Below are 17,088 nucleotides of genomic sequence, written 5' to 3'. Positions count from 1 at the left end.
TGTGAAAGAAGAATCGGTAGAGAAAACCACGAGGAAAAAAAAGCAAGAGAAAAGGGAAAAACCATGAGAAAGAAAACAAACAAACAAAAAAAGAGAGCAAATAGTATGCTTCGATCTGCATTCAGACTCCATAATTCTTTTTCTGGATGAGGATAGCGTTTTCCATCCCGAGTCTTTTGGAGTTGTCTTAGATCATTGCATTGCTGAGAAGAACCAAGTCTATCAAAGTTGTTCACAGAACAATGTTCGGAACTACTTTTAAAAAAAAATTGTTGATACTCTTTGTTTTTTTTTACATTCCTTTCATTTCCAGAAATATTCCTCACCACCACCTCCCATCCTGAAAACCATTCCTTATAGCAAAGAATTTTAAGAGGGGGAAAAAGCAGTTCTGCTTGATTTATTCTCTATTGAACTCCCACTAATAATAATAATAATAATAATAATAAAACAATTAGCACTTCTATAGCACTTTAAGGTTTGTGAAGCACTGTACATATGTTATCTTATTGAATGCTCACAATCCTTGAAATAGGTGCTATTATTATTCCCATGTTGTAGATGAGCAAACTGAGGCTGAAAGGGGATAAGTGACTTGCCCAGAGTCACAAGCTGGAATTTGAACTCAGGTCCTCCCGACTCCAAGTCCATTGCTCCTTCCCACTGCAAACTAAGACTTTGTACACAGTGTGTTGCAATATTTATTCACACAGGTACACAAAACCTAGACATCATCAGTATTACAGAAGTATAATCCTACTCACATATGATTAGCATTATTAATTATTCTGGTGCTGTGTATCCAGACTAAGAATGAAGGACTTTCTACTGAGGGCTACTGACCTATTGAAAAAAAAATCTGGGAGGGCAGCTAGGTGATGCAGTGAATAAAGTACTGATCCTAGAGTCAGGAGAACTCGAGTTCAAATTTTACCTCAGATGCATACTAGCTATGTGACTCTGGGCAAGTCACTTAACCCTGATTGCCTCAAATACAAACACACAATCCATGGAGGGCCACATACAAAGCAACTAAGTTTTTTAAAGAGATCTACCAAAGGTGAGGATTATCTTATTTTAAGCTTGAGTGGAGAACATAAAACTTTGATGGATTAATATAACAGATCTCTTAAAACAATCTTTAATTCTGTGTTATTACTGATAAGAGGAGAAAAAGCAAAAAGGAGCAAAATAGCAGGGAAGGAAGAGACGGGAAAAGAAAGAAGAGTCCCAGAAAAGGGGAAAGAGATAAAGATGACAGAGAGAGTACCAGAGGGAGAGCAAAATAGAGAATTAAAGAGAGGGAAAGAAAGAGGAGAGAGAAAGAAAAAGAGGGAGAGGCTTATTGAAAGACTATCCTTAGGTTCACATGGGTTGTGGGCTTTCAGAAAGCTATCCCCTCCCATTGCTGCCCTTTGATACGAGTGGAAAAAGCAGTAGACATGGAATCAGGAAGTCTGATTTCAAATCCTGGCTTTGATACCAGCTGTGTGACAGTGAGCAAGATATTTTATCTCTTGGAGTGTCAGTTTCTTTATCTATGAAATGGGCATGTAACATCTCAATTGTCACATAGGTTCCCCCAAACTTGGTTCTGGGATCACCATCTATTCAACTGCTGCTCTGAGCCCCTCTCTGAACTCTTCATAGACCAGAATGTGTTATATACAGGGCATTTCATTGCAGTAGGATCCTAGAATTGTGATTGCCTCTCCCAGATCTTCAGGAAAGCCCCAATCACCCTTCACTACATTCCCTCCTTTCCCACCTTCTTGACATCCATGCCTGAAACCATCCCTGGAGGAACTTCTACCCTGGGCCCTCACTCTGGCAACACTGTTTCAGGAAAGCCCCAGCCATGCAGACACATACTCTTTCCTTCCCCACCCACCCCACTTCTGGAACCAAAACCCAAGATCAAATCAACTCTGCCATTGTTCCTGAATGGGGTGTGTCAATATACTCCCCTTTGGCCCCACTCACTATCCTGGTAAATTTCCAGAACCAAACTGTTCCTACCAGGCTGCCATTCCTCTATGTGTGTGGTTTCCCCGGTCCTTCCCTTCCTTTTGTCCACAGAGGGTATCGTGCCCTTACGTGCAGGTGCTCTGCCCAAAGAAATGTAAAATTTTGATTGCTAAAACCTCCCAAGATATCTTAGAGTTTGCAAGCTAGATTTCTTTTTTGAGGACCATGCCTTAAACCCAAATCACTCTGGCTGTCATTGATTGGCCAACAGTAGGTCCTAGGCCAAACCCCACTTGGTCATTGTTTGGGCCCTGATTGACTCAGAGTGAATATAAATAGAAATTGTTTCTGTTCTGGCCAGAAACCCTAAAGGTCTTCCCCTCCCACGCTTTGTTTTTTTTTTTTTTTTGGACTAGATAAAAGGGGCCGTTCTCTGCCTTATTTCTTACCTAAGCCTTTATCACTGAGTGGACATTGCCTCAGTCAAAGTGAGACCTGGTAAAGACCTTAGGTTGAAAAGGCCAGCATCTCTCACTGCATCGTCCTGATCTATATTTTGCCACTCAACCCAGATGACTTTGAAGGAGAGAGTGAGGCTGGTGACTTTGCACAGTCCTCCTCACTTAAATACAAATCACTTGCAAGTCATAGCATCACCTCCCTGATGTAATGGTCCTCTATAAGAATAAAGGACAAATGACAACAGCTTCCCCCATTAGAATGTAAGCTCCTTGAGGGCAGGGGTGAGGAATCTGCTGCAGACTTGTTCTGTGAAGTCTGGATTCTGTTAAAAGGCCATACTTGAGGACCTAGAGGCTAGAAGGGATGTCTAAAACCTTCAAATCCAACTCCCTCATTTTACAAAAATAAGAGAACAATTTATTTAAAATAAAGCTTCAGGGTAGCTAAACAGGAAAATACAATAAAATAGCAAACTCTTTTCCTACCTGTTTCCCAAACAACCCCCTAACTTTTGGAAATAAAAATTCCCACTTGGTCCAGACTGTCCTCATTTCACCTTATTGCTATCGTCTTAGTACTCAAGCTAGAAGAGCTAGCCACTGGACCCTCCGATGATCACTACAGGTACTCTTTCTGGATGTCTGGGTCATCGTTCCCTTTTGCCACTAGGCTCATGGGTCTTCAGGATTCCACTACAGCTGTTTGCCCCAGCCTGGAAGGGGTGAGGTATCACAGAGCTATAAGAATGCAAGAATGCATCAAAGTCCAATCCAGCGGCTGGGAGATGTCAGTGGGTCACCATGGGTGCTGTCACATTGATTCCCAGAAGCTGAGCATCAGGAGAGGGTGTGGGGGAGGATCCATGATGGTTCTGACAGGAAGAGGCTTGGCCCAGAGGGAACCCTGGCCTCTGTGGCCATCTCCTTTTCCTCTACCTTCCTCCATCTGTCTCCTTCCTAATCCTGATCTCCCCAGTTTTTAGTGTCCTTCCCAGGAAGGGGGAATAATTTCCCCAGGATATTACTTTGTATGTACATGATGGATATAATCAAAGGATTCCCCCACAACTCACTGGCTCTAGTCATGAATCACACCTTGGAGCTGATTCCCTTTCAGTGACATATTTACCCTGTTGGCCTCTTCTGATGTCCCATATGTGCTAGTTCAGTGCTGAAAGACTTGGGGATGATGCAGAAATTCTTTTGGTCTCCTTGGCAACATCTGGGGAGAAAGGCTGTATCAAAGAATTCTGCCCTTTGGCATTCTTCCTTCCTTCCTCGCTCACACTTACCATGGGGGTGGAGGAAGGGTGACTTTCCCAGCCTGACAGAAAGGTCCACTGCTTCTATGTGACAGATAGAGCGAGGACTCTGCTAAGCAAGCTTGAGCCTAGTCCTTGGGCCTCTGCATCCTTTCCTGACGCATTTCCTCCCCTGAACATAGGTGACAGGACAGTGATCCTGAAAGAGACATTTCCAAGTTGGGTGACAACCTCATGGGTTTGAGAATTCAGGGCTCTTGGGTCCTTCAGCTGGCATACTATAGGAGATGCCTGCTACAGGGAGGGAATTCATGGCAGGGCATGAGGGGAAGGGACGGAAGCATGAGCAAAACCTCTAAGGTCGAGAATCCCAAGAAAGTTTGAGAGACAAGTAGACCCGTTTCACTGTAGCTCTGGGTACAATTAGGATAGTAGTGGGAAATAAAGCTGGAAAGATAAATTCCTGAGGGCCATTGCAGAATCTCTTTCCAGGAGAATCTTTGGATCATAAATCTCTAGCTGGAAGAGACTGTTGAGAGCATCAAACTAACTCATGTTACAGAGCCCAGGTCCTCTGACTGAGGCAATGAGGCAGTGCTGTGGACAGAGCATTAAGCCTGTAGTTAGGAAGTCCTGAGTTTATATCTGACCTCAGAGACATTTACTAGCTATGTGACCCCAGGCAAGTCGCTTAACCTGTTTGCCTCAGTTTCCCCAACTATAAATGGGGACAATAATAGCACCCATCTCCCAGGGTTGCTGTGAGGATCAAATGAACAAATAATCACAAAGCACTTAGCATAGTGCCTGGCTGTATAATACATAAATCATACATAGTACATAGCACATACTTAATACATAGGTGTTTCCTTCGTTCTTCTAATTCTAAATCCATCATTGTTTCTGCTATACCATATTGTAAAAGGTTTTTTAAAGTTAAAAAAAATTAACTTTTTTTTTTGGTATGGCAATTGGGGTTAAGTGACTTGCCCAGAAAAATTAACATTTAAGTAGAATTTTGTGCTTTGCAGGGTATTTTACATACCTCACAACAACCTAGTGAGTCAAGTACTAGCATCATTTTACAGATGAGGAAACTGAGGCTCAGTTCTCTCCCCTCTACCCCATAGCTGATCACTTAGCAAGTCTTGTTGGTTTTAACTTAGCATCTCTTGCCACTGTCTGTCTCATTCTCTCTCCTTATATGACCAGTAACCTAATTCCCATTTCTCCCCCAGACCATTACAATAACCTCCTATTTGCACTAGCAGCTTCCAGTTTCTCAATTCTCCAATCCATCTTCCACATATACAGCTTCCAAAATAATTTACCTAAAGCACGTCTGACCAACACACTTTCCTATACAATCTTCAGTGGCTCCCTATTTCTTTAGGATAAAATACAAACTTCTCACCTTGACATTTATCCTTCACGTTCTGGTCCAGACTACTTTTACTGATTTCTTTACTTTAGTCTCCTTCCTGCACTCTGTTAAGTCAGTCAGTAAACACGTAAGTGCCTACTGTGTGCCACGTGTAGTGCTAAGTGCATGGGATAAGAAAAAAAAAGACAAAAAACCAGTTCCTTTCAAGGAGCTCACAATCAAAGGGAGATACAACATGTAAACAACTATGTGCAAACAACTATGTACCTACAAGATAAATTGGGGATGGTCTCATGCATATAAAATCTTGGAAGTCAAATTTAAAAACCTGGATTTTATCCTGCAAATGATTAAAAAAAAAAATGAAAACCACTGAAAGTTTTTGAATGGGAGAGCTAAGTGGTGTTTCATTATGATTAATTCATATTAACTATCATTCATAGTATTAAATGTGAGAAATAACTCACATTTCATGCAACAATCTTAAAAATTTTTTTTTAATTTTTTTATTTTTAACAAGTGTTTTTAAAACTTTGGGTTACAAATTTTCTCCCTCACTCCGTCCCCACCCACCCTTGCTGAAAAGGCAAGCATCTCGATACAGGTTATAGATGTGTAGTCATGCAAAACACTTCCATAGCAGTCCTGTTGTGAAAAACTAAGTATATTTCCCTTCATCCCATCCTATCCCGCATTTATTCTATTCTCTGTTTTGACCCTGTCCATCCTCAGAAGTGTTTGCTTCTGATTATCCCCTCCTTCAATTTGCCTTCCCCTCTATCAACCCCCTGCTCTCTTGTCCCCTTCCCCACCACCTTCCTGAAGAGTAAGATAGATTTCCATACCCCATTGTGTATGTTATTCCCTCCTTAAGCCAAATCCCATGAGAATAAGATTCACTCATTCCCTCTCACCTTCCCCCATCTCCTCTCCAATGTAAAAGTCCCTTCTTGTCTGTTTCATGTGAGATATTTTATCTCATTCCACTTCTCCCTTTCTCCTTCTCCCAGTATAATCCTCTCCCACTCCTTAACTCTATTTTCCAGATATCCTTCATCCTCAACTCACCCTGTGTCCTCTATCTATCTATCTATACAAACATATAATTTTTTCCCTCCCACTACCCTAATACTGACAAAGGACTCATGAGTTACAAATATCATCTTTCCCTGCAGGAATGTAAACAGCTCAACCCCAATAAGTTTCTTATGATTTCCCTTTCCTGTTTACCTCTTCCATGTTTCACTTGAGTCTTGTATTTGAAGGTCAAATTTTCTATTCAGCTCTGGTCTTTTCCACAGGAATGCTTGAAAGTCCTCTATTTCATTGAATGACCATTTTTTATCCTGAAGGATTATACTCAGTTTTGCTAGGTAGGTGATTCTAGGTTGTAGTCCTAACTCCTTTGCCCTCTGGAATATCATACTCCATGCCCTCCAGACCCTTAATGTAGAAGCTGCTAAATCTTGTGTTATCCTGATTGCGTTTCCACAATACTTGAATTGTTTCTTTCTGGCTGCTTGCAATATCTTCTCCTTGACCTGGGAATTCTGGAATTTGGCTACAACATTCCTAGTAGTTTTCCTTTGGGGATCTCTTTCAGGAGGTAATCGGTGGATTCTTTCAATTTCTATTTTGCCCTCTGGTTCTAAAATACCAGGGCAGTTTTCCTTGATAATTTCTTGAAAGATGATGTCTAGGCTCTTTTTTTGATCATGGCTTTCAGATAGTCCAATAATTTTTAAGTTCTCTCTCCTGGATCTATTTTCCAGGTCAGTTGTTTTTCCAATGAGATATTTCATATTCTCTTCTATTTTTTCACTCCTTTTGATTAGTGTTACAGTGACTTGATTTCTCGAATTGTCCCTCTCTTCCAATTTCTCCATTCTAATTTTTAAGGAACTATTTTCTTCAGTAAGCTTTTGGACTTCCTTTTCTATCTGGCTAAGTTTGCTTTTAAGGGCATTCTTCTCCTCATTGGTTTTTTGGACCTCTTTTGCCATTTGGGTTAGGCTATTTTTTAAGGTGTTACTTTCTTCAGTATTTTTTTGGGCCTCCTTTAGCATCACTCTAAGTTTTTCCTCTTTTTCTCTTACTTGCTTCTCAAAATCCTTTTTGAGCTCTTCTATGGCCTGGGACCAATTCAAATTTTTCTTGGAGGCTTTGGATGTAGAAGCTTTGGCTTCATTGTCTTCTTCTGGTTGTATGTTTTGATCTTCTTTGTCACAAAAATAAGATAATATAGTTTGATTCTTTTTGCTGTTCTTGCTCATAATCTCAGCCAATTACTTGAGTTATAAACTCTTTGTTATGGTAGGAATCTGTTTCCAATGTGGAGAACGTACTGTCCCAAGCTTCAGGGGTTTTGTGCAGCTGTGTTCAGAAATACTTCTAGGGACCTGTAAATTTTCAGTTCTTCCAAGGTGGTATGATCAAGGGCGAGGTGTTTACTCCTTTCCTGGCCTGTGCTCTGGTCTACGAGAACTCTTTTCTGTCTTGGAACTATGAGGAGGGTTTCCTCTCCACAGTCACTACAACCTGCACCAGGCCATCGCTCCTCCTCGCCCTAGGTCAACCACCCAGAACTGTGACCGAGATCCAAGCACAGGCAAAGCAAGAGAATCCTGCAGCAGCAGAGAGATCCTTGCAATCCCCCTCTGATCAGCCACTGGATTCCCCCTCAGTCTGTGGGCCGGGGGCTCAGGAGGGCCACTACCCTGAGGGCATGCTTGGGACTTGTGGCTGAGACCTAGCTCCTTCTCTCACCGTAGTCACAGACTTTTCCCACTGACCTTTAACGTTGTCTTTGGCGTTCCTGGGTTGAGAAGTCTGGAAACTGCCACAGCTGCCCTCGATTCAATCCTCTGAGGCCTGCTCCAGGGTCTCTGTGGTCTCTGCGGCCTGCACGCCCACGCCAAACTACGCTCCTCTCCCAGCCTGGCACGATATACCTTTCCCATCAACCATTCAGGCTGTCTTGGACTGGAAATTTGTTTCACTCTGTCTTTTTGTGGGTTCTGCTGCTTTAGAATTTGTTTAGAGCCATTTTTTATAGGTATTTGGAGGGGTTTGGGAGAGAGCTTAAGCAAGTCACTGCTTTTACTCCTCCATCTTAGCTCCTCCCCAACAATCTTAAAATTTAAGAAGATAAATCCGAAGGCAGCAACAGTGTGAATAGAGGCAAGACTGGAGATGGAAAAACTAGAGAAGAGAAATCTAGTTAAGTGGGTATAGCAGAAATGCAGGAGAGAAGAACCTGAACTTGGAAAGATAGGGAGACGAATGGAAAAGGTCAGAAGAGATTTAAAACCGGAAGGAATCTTAAAGATCATCTACTCCAACTCCTCATTTTACAGATAAAAAACAAAACAAAAGAGAAAAGTAAAGTGACATACCCAAGATCACACAACTAATGTAAGTAAGGTTAGGAGATCATGTGCATCCAAAGATGAAGGAACCCAGAAAGGTTAAGACTTGCCCAAGATCACACAAGTGATAAGTGTTAGAGGTCAGCATTCAAACTCTGATGCTCTAACTTCAAATCTAAATCCCAAACTCTTTGCACTACACCTACCTTTCAAATTCAAGGGGTTTAAGATCAAACTGACCAACAAGAAAGATTGAACTAGCAGCTAGGTGGTGAAGTGGAGAGACTGCTGGGCCTGGAGTCAGGAAGACTCATCTTCCTGAGTTCAGATCTGGCCTCAGACACCTACTAGCTTTGGGACCCTGGGCAAGTCACTTAACTCTGTTTGCCTCAGTTTCCTCATCTGCAAAATGAGCTGGAGAAGGAAATGGCAAACCATTCCACTATCGTTGCCAAGAAAACCCCAAATGGGGTCTCAAAGAGTTGGACATGACTGGACAACAAGATTGAACTGGATTACTTTTCGGCTATGCGGAAGAGTGAGAAAGTTTAGTCAATTGGTTACGTTTTTCTAGGTGTCCTCACAAACATTACCTCAACCAGATTCTCACATTCACCAGATGGACTGGACAAGGGTTCTCCCGTATTTCACTGATGAGGATCATAAAATATAAGAATTCTTTCATTATCTCCCCTTTTGCCTGCCAGAATCAAATCCCATGAGCCATTCACTCCTTCCGTGTAGCTTTACCCTCTCTAAGTTTCTTTTTAATTGTTTGTTTTTAATGCATCTATTTCCAGAAGAGACAATAGAGCAAGCTTCTACAAACCACAGAGAGAGGACTGGTTTTGTGGGAAAGATGACTTTAAAGAGGCTAATGGTGCAATAGTTAAGTCAACCAATCAATCATCAAGCCATTTGTGAAGTCCCTGTGCTATGTTAAGCTCTAGAGATACAAAGATTTTTTTAAAAGAGAATCAATCCCTGCCTGCTGTCAGGAAGCTTACATTTTAGTGAGGGAGATTGGAGGAAGAAAGCACCTAAAAAGATAGTTACATACAAAGTAATGGGGAAGGGAGCATTGGTGGCTGGAGAGATTAGGAAAGGCTTCACTGTGTGAGTTGGAGTTTAAAGGAAAGTAGGGTTTATGAGAGGTGGAAGGAGACATAGGGACCCCATGCAATTGGAGCCCCTGGAGTTTATTGAGGTGGGGGAGTGGTGTGAGACATGGTCAGACCTGTGCTTTAAAAGGAAAGTCACTTTGGCAGTACAGCGGAAGATCCATTGGAGCAGGGAGAGACTTGTGTCAGGGAGACCGACCAGAAGGCCCAGGTGCAAAGGCACAGAGAGGATGATAGGAATGTCACATGTGAAGAACATTGAGACCAGTTTGGTTGGACTGTATAATAAAGCTGCAACTATTGCAATGGCCTTCTGGATGGTCTCCTTGCCTTGTCTTGTACTTATGTGGCTTTGTGTCTGATGATGCTTGAGAAGTCTAAGACTCAATTTTCTCATCTGAAAAATGGGGAGCAATGTCAGTTTTTCAACCTTATTGGTATTGCCCTGAGAACGAAATTGAGATGTTTATGTTGAAACTACTTTGAAAGCCTAAGAGTACTATACAACTCTGAAGGGTTATTCATGTCTTTCTTTCATTTGTTTACTATTTCTTAATCCTTCAGTCATTATCCTGCACATACAGGCACAACCCCCATAAACAGAAGGATTGGCCCAGATAAGGGATCATGAGACCTAAAACTTGAAGATCTACTCCAATAGAGATCTCCTCCAAACCCCTTATTCTACAGATGAGTAAACAATGGCCCAGAAAAACTAAGCAAATTACTCAAGGTCACACAGATAGAAAGCAGGATTGGCGGAGTCAGGATTTAAACCCAGTACCTCTGACTCCAAACCAGGATCTTGAGAACTGATGTATTGTCAGTCAACCAATAAGTGTTGATTAAATTCCTATTAGGGACCCCCAATTTTCTGTTGGTTACAGGTTATACCTTCATTGGGAGATATTGAGGCCATTATCATTAACCCAGTTAGATAGCGGATAGAGTGTTGGACCTGGAGTCAGAAAGACCTGTGTTCAAATCCTGCCTCACATAATTATTAGGTGTGTGACCCTGGGCAAATCATTGAATTTCTCTGAGTTTGAGTTTCCTCATGAGTAAAATGAGGATAATAATAGCACCTACCTTTCAAAAATGTAAAGGGCTTTGCAAATCTCAAAGTGCTATATAAATGCTACCTATTATTATTACTGTTAAATCTTGGACAAATCATATAATCTCTCTGGATCTCAATTTTCTTAGAGTTCTGCAGGTGTTTGTTGAATTGAACCTTTATAGGGTCAGCTAGGTGGTGCAGTGGATAGAGTGCTGGCCCTGAAATCTGGAGGACCTGAGTTCAAATCCAGTCTCAGACCAAACACTTGACACTTACAAGCTGTGTGACCCTACGCAAGTCACTTAACCCCAATTGCCTTGCCAAAAAAACAAAACAAAACACATTTCTGAATTGAACCTTTATAATGAGGGGTTAGAAGATCTCTTAGGCCCCTTTAGCCCTAAATCTTCTATGGATCCCGGAATCCTCAAGAGCCCTCTTTATTTCCATATCTCTGGGAAATGGAACCAAATAGAGCCTTCAGCTCACTAAACTCTCCTGGGTCAGGTTCATTCTACACCCTTCCTTAGTCACCCCTCTCCAATTCCACCCAAGTTATGGTCCTGTTCAGCAGGTCCAGATGTGACCTCAGGGCACCTGACCAAACTCTATAGCCCTCTCTAGGTTTCAGTTTCATCATCTATAAAATGAGGGGTTTGGACAAGATGATCCAAGGTCCTTTTGAGCTCTAAATGAATCTGTGATCGTATAACCCAGGAACTAAGAGTGATCCAATCTTCCAGGGCAAGCCTAGGTCATGTGCCTGAGATATTTTTCAGGGATGATCTATATGGGTTTCCTAGGACTACCCCAACCAGGCACTAAGTCCAAATGATTTAGAGTTGGAACCTTTGAAACACTAGTGAAATTTCTAGTGACCCCTAGGTCTCTCCTGATGCTACCACCACTGTCTCTGGAGAGGAGAGGACCAGGGTTTGTAAGGTTTACTCCTGTACACTGTACCCAAACTCTAAGAGTTCACTCACTCCTTAAGCTACTTGGGATGTTGGTAAAGGAATCATCTTTCACTTTGAGCCTAAACAATAAGGTGAAAAGGCTCCAGGTTACCTCAGAGTCCCAGTTTTGAGCGGCTGCCGTCCTTGGAGTTGGGGGTTGGGGGGGGAGGCAGGAAGGGAAAAGAAGGGGCCCCGCCCAACAGGTGAGGTCATGGGAAAGCAGCACTGGCGCTGACACCTGGGGAAACCCGTTCTCAGGCCAGCTTCCCACGTTTGCTCCCTGGGAACCAACTAAGCCCATCCCAGGAGCCCCACACCCCAGTTCCAACCACTGCTCCCAGGTGAAACAGGAAGGGATATTGAGAGGGCTGGAGGAGGGGCTAGAGAGCCAAGAGAAGATAGGAGTATTGGCTGTGACTTGGGGCACTGAACTTGGCTCCGTGTTTTAATATTCTCCCAATTTAGTGTAGTGGATAGACCTCTGGACTTGTTGTCAGAAAGACCTGGGTTCAAATCCTACCTTAGACATTTAACTGGCATATGAAGTCACTTAATTTCTCTGGGCCTCAATTTCCTCATCTATAAAATGAAAGGATTGAATTTGATGACTTTAAGTCCAACTCTATGCCTCCCATAAGGTCCCATGACATTATTTCAGCAAACTCGAGGCCCTACTTCTACCATTCTACTTCTAGGAGTCTATATATAGGCTCTGACCCTAGATAACCCCGTGGGTCCCCATTATATTCACACCCAAGCTACAGGACCCTGAGTACAAGTATGGAATAGAGCTGGTGAAGTTCAGGGAGTGTCGCATGTAGCCCCAGCCCAAGCCAGCACTGGGAAATGACAGACCAAAGCACCATTTTCAGACATTTGAGACATTTATTGGCAGACATTGCTCCACAGAGTCCCTTTGGCATTGCCCTATTAGGGACTGGACCCTCAATGAACAAGATTGGAGTGCAGTCTTCGAAGCCCTCTCCTCTGCTTCTCTCTATTGCAGCTGTGGCCCCTTCCCTCCAGGAACCCCCTTCTCCAAGATTCAGCCCTCACTCCCCGACTCCTGTCCAGCCAGTTTGGGCAGTACTAAGTAAGGATTGAGAGAGCTCTTCCCATCAGGGCCCCAGGCAGCCCCTCCCTCTCTGGCCTTAGACAGAGATGGGGCTGAGGACAGGCCCAGGGAGGAGCCCTTGATAGGTCCCTCCTATCTACCCTCAGCAACAGTCTTTTCCCTCCCCGCCCCATCCCAAAAGGTCAGGTTCCCAAAGATCTCTCTTCCATTGTAGAATCTCCCCCACGTTGCCATCTTCTCATTCTCTACCAGCCTGCTCTTCTCGGATCTCCTTCTCCTTACACTCCTACCATGTCCACCTTTGTCCCATCACTCCAGTTCCTTCCTTCCTGTCTCTTCTCCAAAGATCTTTCTTCCATTACAGAACCTTGCCCGAGGTTTCTTAGAGCCCTCTCCTATTGTAAACACTTCATTTTTTCAGCTAGCTGCCCTCTTGGATGAGTTCAGAGTGCTAAGATGTTCTGGCCAGGTTCTCCCTTCCTTGTGCCAGAATCTGTGAGCCACAAGGGACTCTGACATTTTCCTGGAAGGAACCCAAGCAAGGATTCTTCCTTGTTCAGAATTGTATTGGCTTGTGGGCCCATGATGGAAAACCCCACTGAATTAGGGCTATTGGCTATGTTAGTCACCTGAAGGAATAAGCTGCTTTCTCAAGGGTGGACTGGTCCTCAGAAGCAGACTCCAGGCACCTTCCCTCCTACAGGTCTTAGTCCCAAATAGGTAAAATAAAGTGAACAGTTAACAGCTCTCTGTTCCTACAATTACCAGGAAAGGTCCATACCACATGAAGGTGACCTAGGCTCTGCTCCTGCCAGCAGCTCCAAGGTCTCCCACAGCCCCAGGGTTCCAGGCATTTCTAGCCTCTTGCTCCCCCTCCCCACTGCAGGGGCTCAAACAAAGCAGAAGAATTTCTTCCATCTGCACCTGGAGAGTGTCCGGACACCCTTGGCATTGAGCTTCTTCTCTAGTCTGGCCTTGTGCTCGATGGCACTGAGAATCGCTGCATCAAACACCTCCTTCAAGTTCTTTTGAGTCAGAGCAGAGCATTCCAGGTACCCCCGGGCTCGGATCTTTTCAGCCAAGCCCTGAGCCTGGGGATGAGGCACAGGCGTTTCCTGACCCCCTTGGTCCAACTGGATCAGTACATTAACATCATCCCGCAAATCAGCCTGAGTGCCCACTAATAAAACAGGAGCTTGGGGGTTGTGGGTTCGAATCTCAGGCAGCCACTTCTCTGTGATGTTTTGGAAGGAGCCAGGTTGCACAACGCTGAAGCAGGCCAAGAAGACATCTGTGTCTGGGTAACAGAGGGATCTAAGGCGGTCAAAGTCCTCCTAGAGAAGGAAAAATATTAGATAGAATCAGCAAAAGGATGCTGGAGACAAGGTGAAGGGCTGGTTAGGAAATATTAACTCTTTCAACTGAGATTGGAGGGAGTTAACACTACCTCCTCCTTTGTGCTTTATGCTAAATATCATCCCTTTCTAGCCCATCTCTCACCAAGGAATTTAGGTAATAAAAGATTAATGAAGAGTTGATATGGGTACCTTCCTTACCTTGGCACAGAGGTGGTGGACTACAGGTGCAGAATGAGGCATACATTTTCAGACATAATCAATAAATGGGAGTTTAGTTTAGATATTTCTTTGTTCTATGGTGATAACTATTATTTCCCCCCTTCTCACTCCCACCCCCCTTTCCAGGTTGCTTTTATGAATTATTTTCCCCCATTAGAATGGAAGAGCCTACATTGCTTCAAGGTGTATTTCCAGCACTTAGTAAAGTGCCTAGTACTTAGTAAGCACTAAATAAATGCTTGTGGACTGACTGGGGGATGGGAGAGGAGTCAATGGAAAGTGAGAGTAAGATTTTTTTTTAGAGCATCAGTAAAATATTTTTAAAAGCTGATGGATGATGAGGCTGGGGACTCTCCTCCCTCCACCCCCCCTTCCAGAGTCCTGATGCCAAGCCAGGTGGTTCCCATTCTTCTTACCTGTCCAGCTGTGTCCCAGAGCTCAATCCGGACTGGGGCTCCATCCACCAAGACTTGTACTGCATTGAGAGAAATTCTCAGAACCATCAGGAAGTGGTTTCCTCCAAACCAACACTCCCTTCTCCATCCCTCGGCATCCCTGTTCTAGACCTCTGCCCCCAACACTACTGCAGGGTCCCTAGAATCAAAACATGTTTGAAATAGAAGGGACCTTAGGGCCCAGATGCTTCAGAAACTGAAGCCTGGAGAAATAGAATGAGAGAGTCTAGACTAGATGCATGGACTTTGGGTGCAGGGCTCTGCCACACAGCAGATCTATTTCCTTGGCACTGTGGGTGTCTCCTTGCCCTCCCAGACACCTCCATCCAGTGAGAGGAGAGGAGCCTATATAGCCAGTGAGTGGTCCTGGGCCTCTAGCTTGATCCAGTCCAGTCCCAGCCCCGCCCCACCCCCCACGCCCGGACCTAACAGTACCGGAGAAGGTGTCCAGCGCCGTGGGCCGATAGCAGGCGGGATACCCATTGCAGGTGTAGCTGACGATGAGGCTGCTCTTGCCCACCGCCCCGTCGCCCACCAGCACGCACTTGATGCCCAGCTCCGGGGGCGCGCTGCCCCGTCGCGGGGGAGGGGTCGGGGCCCGGACCGGAGGCGGCTCCGGCTCAGCCAGCTCCCGTGGAGGCATGGCCGGCTCCCCGGTATGGCAGGGGCGCCGGCTCTGGATGGGGGGCCTCAGTCCGCTAACCTCGAGTCCCCTCCTTTCAGACAGGCTCCGCTCTTGGATATCCTCACAGCTCTGAGATCTCCCTCTGGAAAAGCCGAGCTGACCCGGGCCTCCCTACCCTGGGTTCATTAGCATAGGTCCGCCTGCCTCCTTTGCATATTCTACCTGGCCGGACGCTGGCCCTGCCCACCGGTCCACCTCCTTCCCACCCCCTAGTGATTTCCCTACTGGAAAGAATCCAGGAAAGACACACACGGAAAAAATATTGACTGGCAGAAATTTACGTTACCCAGGCAAAGAAACACCCAGTAAGGAGACAAAGAGACAAGCATAAACAAAGAAACTGGGAGACACCCCAGGAGCAAAATATATATATATATATATATATATTAAAAAAAGAAAAAGAAAAAGAAAAAAAAACAGACACAGAGAGAAAGAAATGGGCAGGCCACCTTACTACAGAAATGCTGAACACAGAGAGGGAAAGCCACCGGCTGTCCTACCCTGCCAATTCATAGGATCACGGGATTTAGAATTGAAAGTTCTTCCCTTTTAATCTAGTTTTATCCTGCTCTTGACACCACCGAGCTCCTTTCTCTTCTCTTCTCATTTCCTGGAGAGGCCACGGCTCACCAGAAAAGAAGTTAACAAGCAGGGATTGTTTAATTTCTTTTCCCTGGTATTTCCCCCCCACCCCCGCCCAGGACAGTTCCTGGAGCATATGTGATAGGAACTTAATAAATGCATGTAGTTTGATTAAGAAGCATCGCTATTGAAAGATCCAAAGGAAGGTCTCCAGTGTGCTGGGTGATTCCTTCATGGCTCTTTATAAAAAGATAGGGGGAAGAATTGCATCAGAATAGAAAGGCTGGGAGGAGTTGCAATCTGCCTTCGTGAAGGGACGAGGATGAGATCATGGATCTATCAAAGCGGCTAAGCAATCTGTCCTGGGAATAGAACAAAGCAAACTGAATAGACATTGCTCTTGTCCTGGGAGGAGTTTATAATCTAAGACATTTTACCAAGAGCCCACAGAAAGATGGTACAATGGGACCTAACGGCAAGAGACTGGGATCCTCAATTCTGTTACTAGTTGGCTATACAATCTTGGGGAAATCCTTTAATCTCTGAGTCTCAATTTTCTCATCTACAAAATGGGGGTAATAATATTTTTACTACTTTAAATATTAGCACTCATCAGCAAGGTTGTCAGGAAAATGTTTTGTAAATTGTAAACTATTATTCTGAACCATCTTGGTATCAAAGGCACTAGGGTTCAAACCCACTTACCTGCACTAAGTCTGAAACTTCAGAGGCAAAGTTTCTTCCATCTGTAATAGCACTTTACAGGGTTGTGATGAAGGAAAAAAGAGATAAATGTGTGTAAAGGGCTTTGTGAACCTTAAAGCTCTATAAACATTAGTAATTATAATGAACTCTCCTTCACTTTTGGTGACCTTCCTTGTACTCTGGGTGAGAGGTTGTTTTAGTCTGTAAACTAGGATAGGGCAGGATCTATTTAATTTGCTTTAATGTGGTTTTCTCAGAGTCAGAGGCAAGACTCAAATTCTGATTCCAAATTCAGATTCTTTTCACTGCAACATAACCCCGCCTTCCTGAACAGGTCTAATCATTCAATCAACTTTGTATAATGACACTCAAGGGACAGCAGTTATCTAGAAGCTGGGAGTTCAGCATCTAATGGCTTGGGAAACTTTC

At 44.1% G+C, this 17,088-nt stretch overlaps 2 protein-coding genes across 2 annotated transcripts in view; one reads left to right on the top strand and one right to left on the bottom strand.

Annotated features, from left to right (window-relative positions):
- Window positions 1-7,821, top strand: part of SPINT1 (serine peptidase inhibitor, Kunitz type 1) — a 17,938-nt gene extending 10,117 nt beyond the window's left edge. Inside the window, exon 3 of the mRNA XM_027870198.1 lies at window positions 7,760-7,821. Coding sequence (XP_027725999.1) covers window positions 7,760-7,821 — 62 coding nt within the window. The remainder of the gene's footprint in view (window positions 1-7,759) is intronic.
- A 4,630-nt stretch (window positions 7,822-12,451) lies between these two features.
- Window positions 12,452-15,478, bottom strand: RHOV (ras homolog family member V). The gene is made up of 3 exons (XM_027870010.1): window positions 15,123-15,478; window positions 14,649-14,707; window positions 12,452-13,989 (listed from the first exon to the last, which is right to left on the bottom strand). Exons 1-3 carry the CDS (start codon window positions 15,328-15,330, stop codon window positions 13,546-13,548), a joined length of 711 nt encoding a protein of 236 aa, XP_027725811.1. The 5' UTR covers window positions 15,331-15,478; the 3' UTR covers window positions 12,452-13,545.
- Between the last annotated feature and the right edge of the window lie 1,610 nt (window positions 15,479-17,088).

Source organism: Vombatus ursinus, unplaced genomic scaffold (assembly GCF_900497805.2).
Source record: "Vombatus ursinus unplaced genomic scaffold, bare-nosed wombat genome assembly UNPS02014794.1, whole genome shotgun sequence".
NCBI classification, from domain to species: Eukaryota; Metazoa; Chordata; class Mammalia; order Diprotodontia; family Vombatidae; genus Vombatus; species Vombatus ursinus.
The sequence above is the reverse complement of the archived record's forward strand: the minus strand, read 5'-3'. Positions and strand labels throughout refer to the sequence as shown.

What these genes read in the sequence shown, in the direction of transcription:
- RHOV (XM_027870010.1), bottom strand. Translation starts at nt 15,330, where the DNA reads ATGCCTCCACGGGAGCTGGCTGAGCCGGAGCCGCCTCCGGTCCGGGCC. An exon ending in GGCGCTGGACACCTTCTCCG is followed by an intron (nt 14,708 to 15,122) that starts GTACTGTTAGGT and finishes CTCTCAATGCAG; the next exon opens with TACAAGTCTTGGTGGATGGA. An exon ending in TCTGGGACACAGCTGGACAG is followed by an intron (nt 13,990 to 14,648) that starts GTAAGAAGAATG and finishes TTCCTTCTCTAG; the next exon opens with GAGGACTTTGACCGCCTTAG.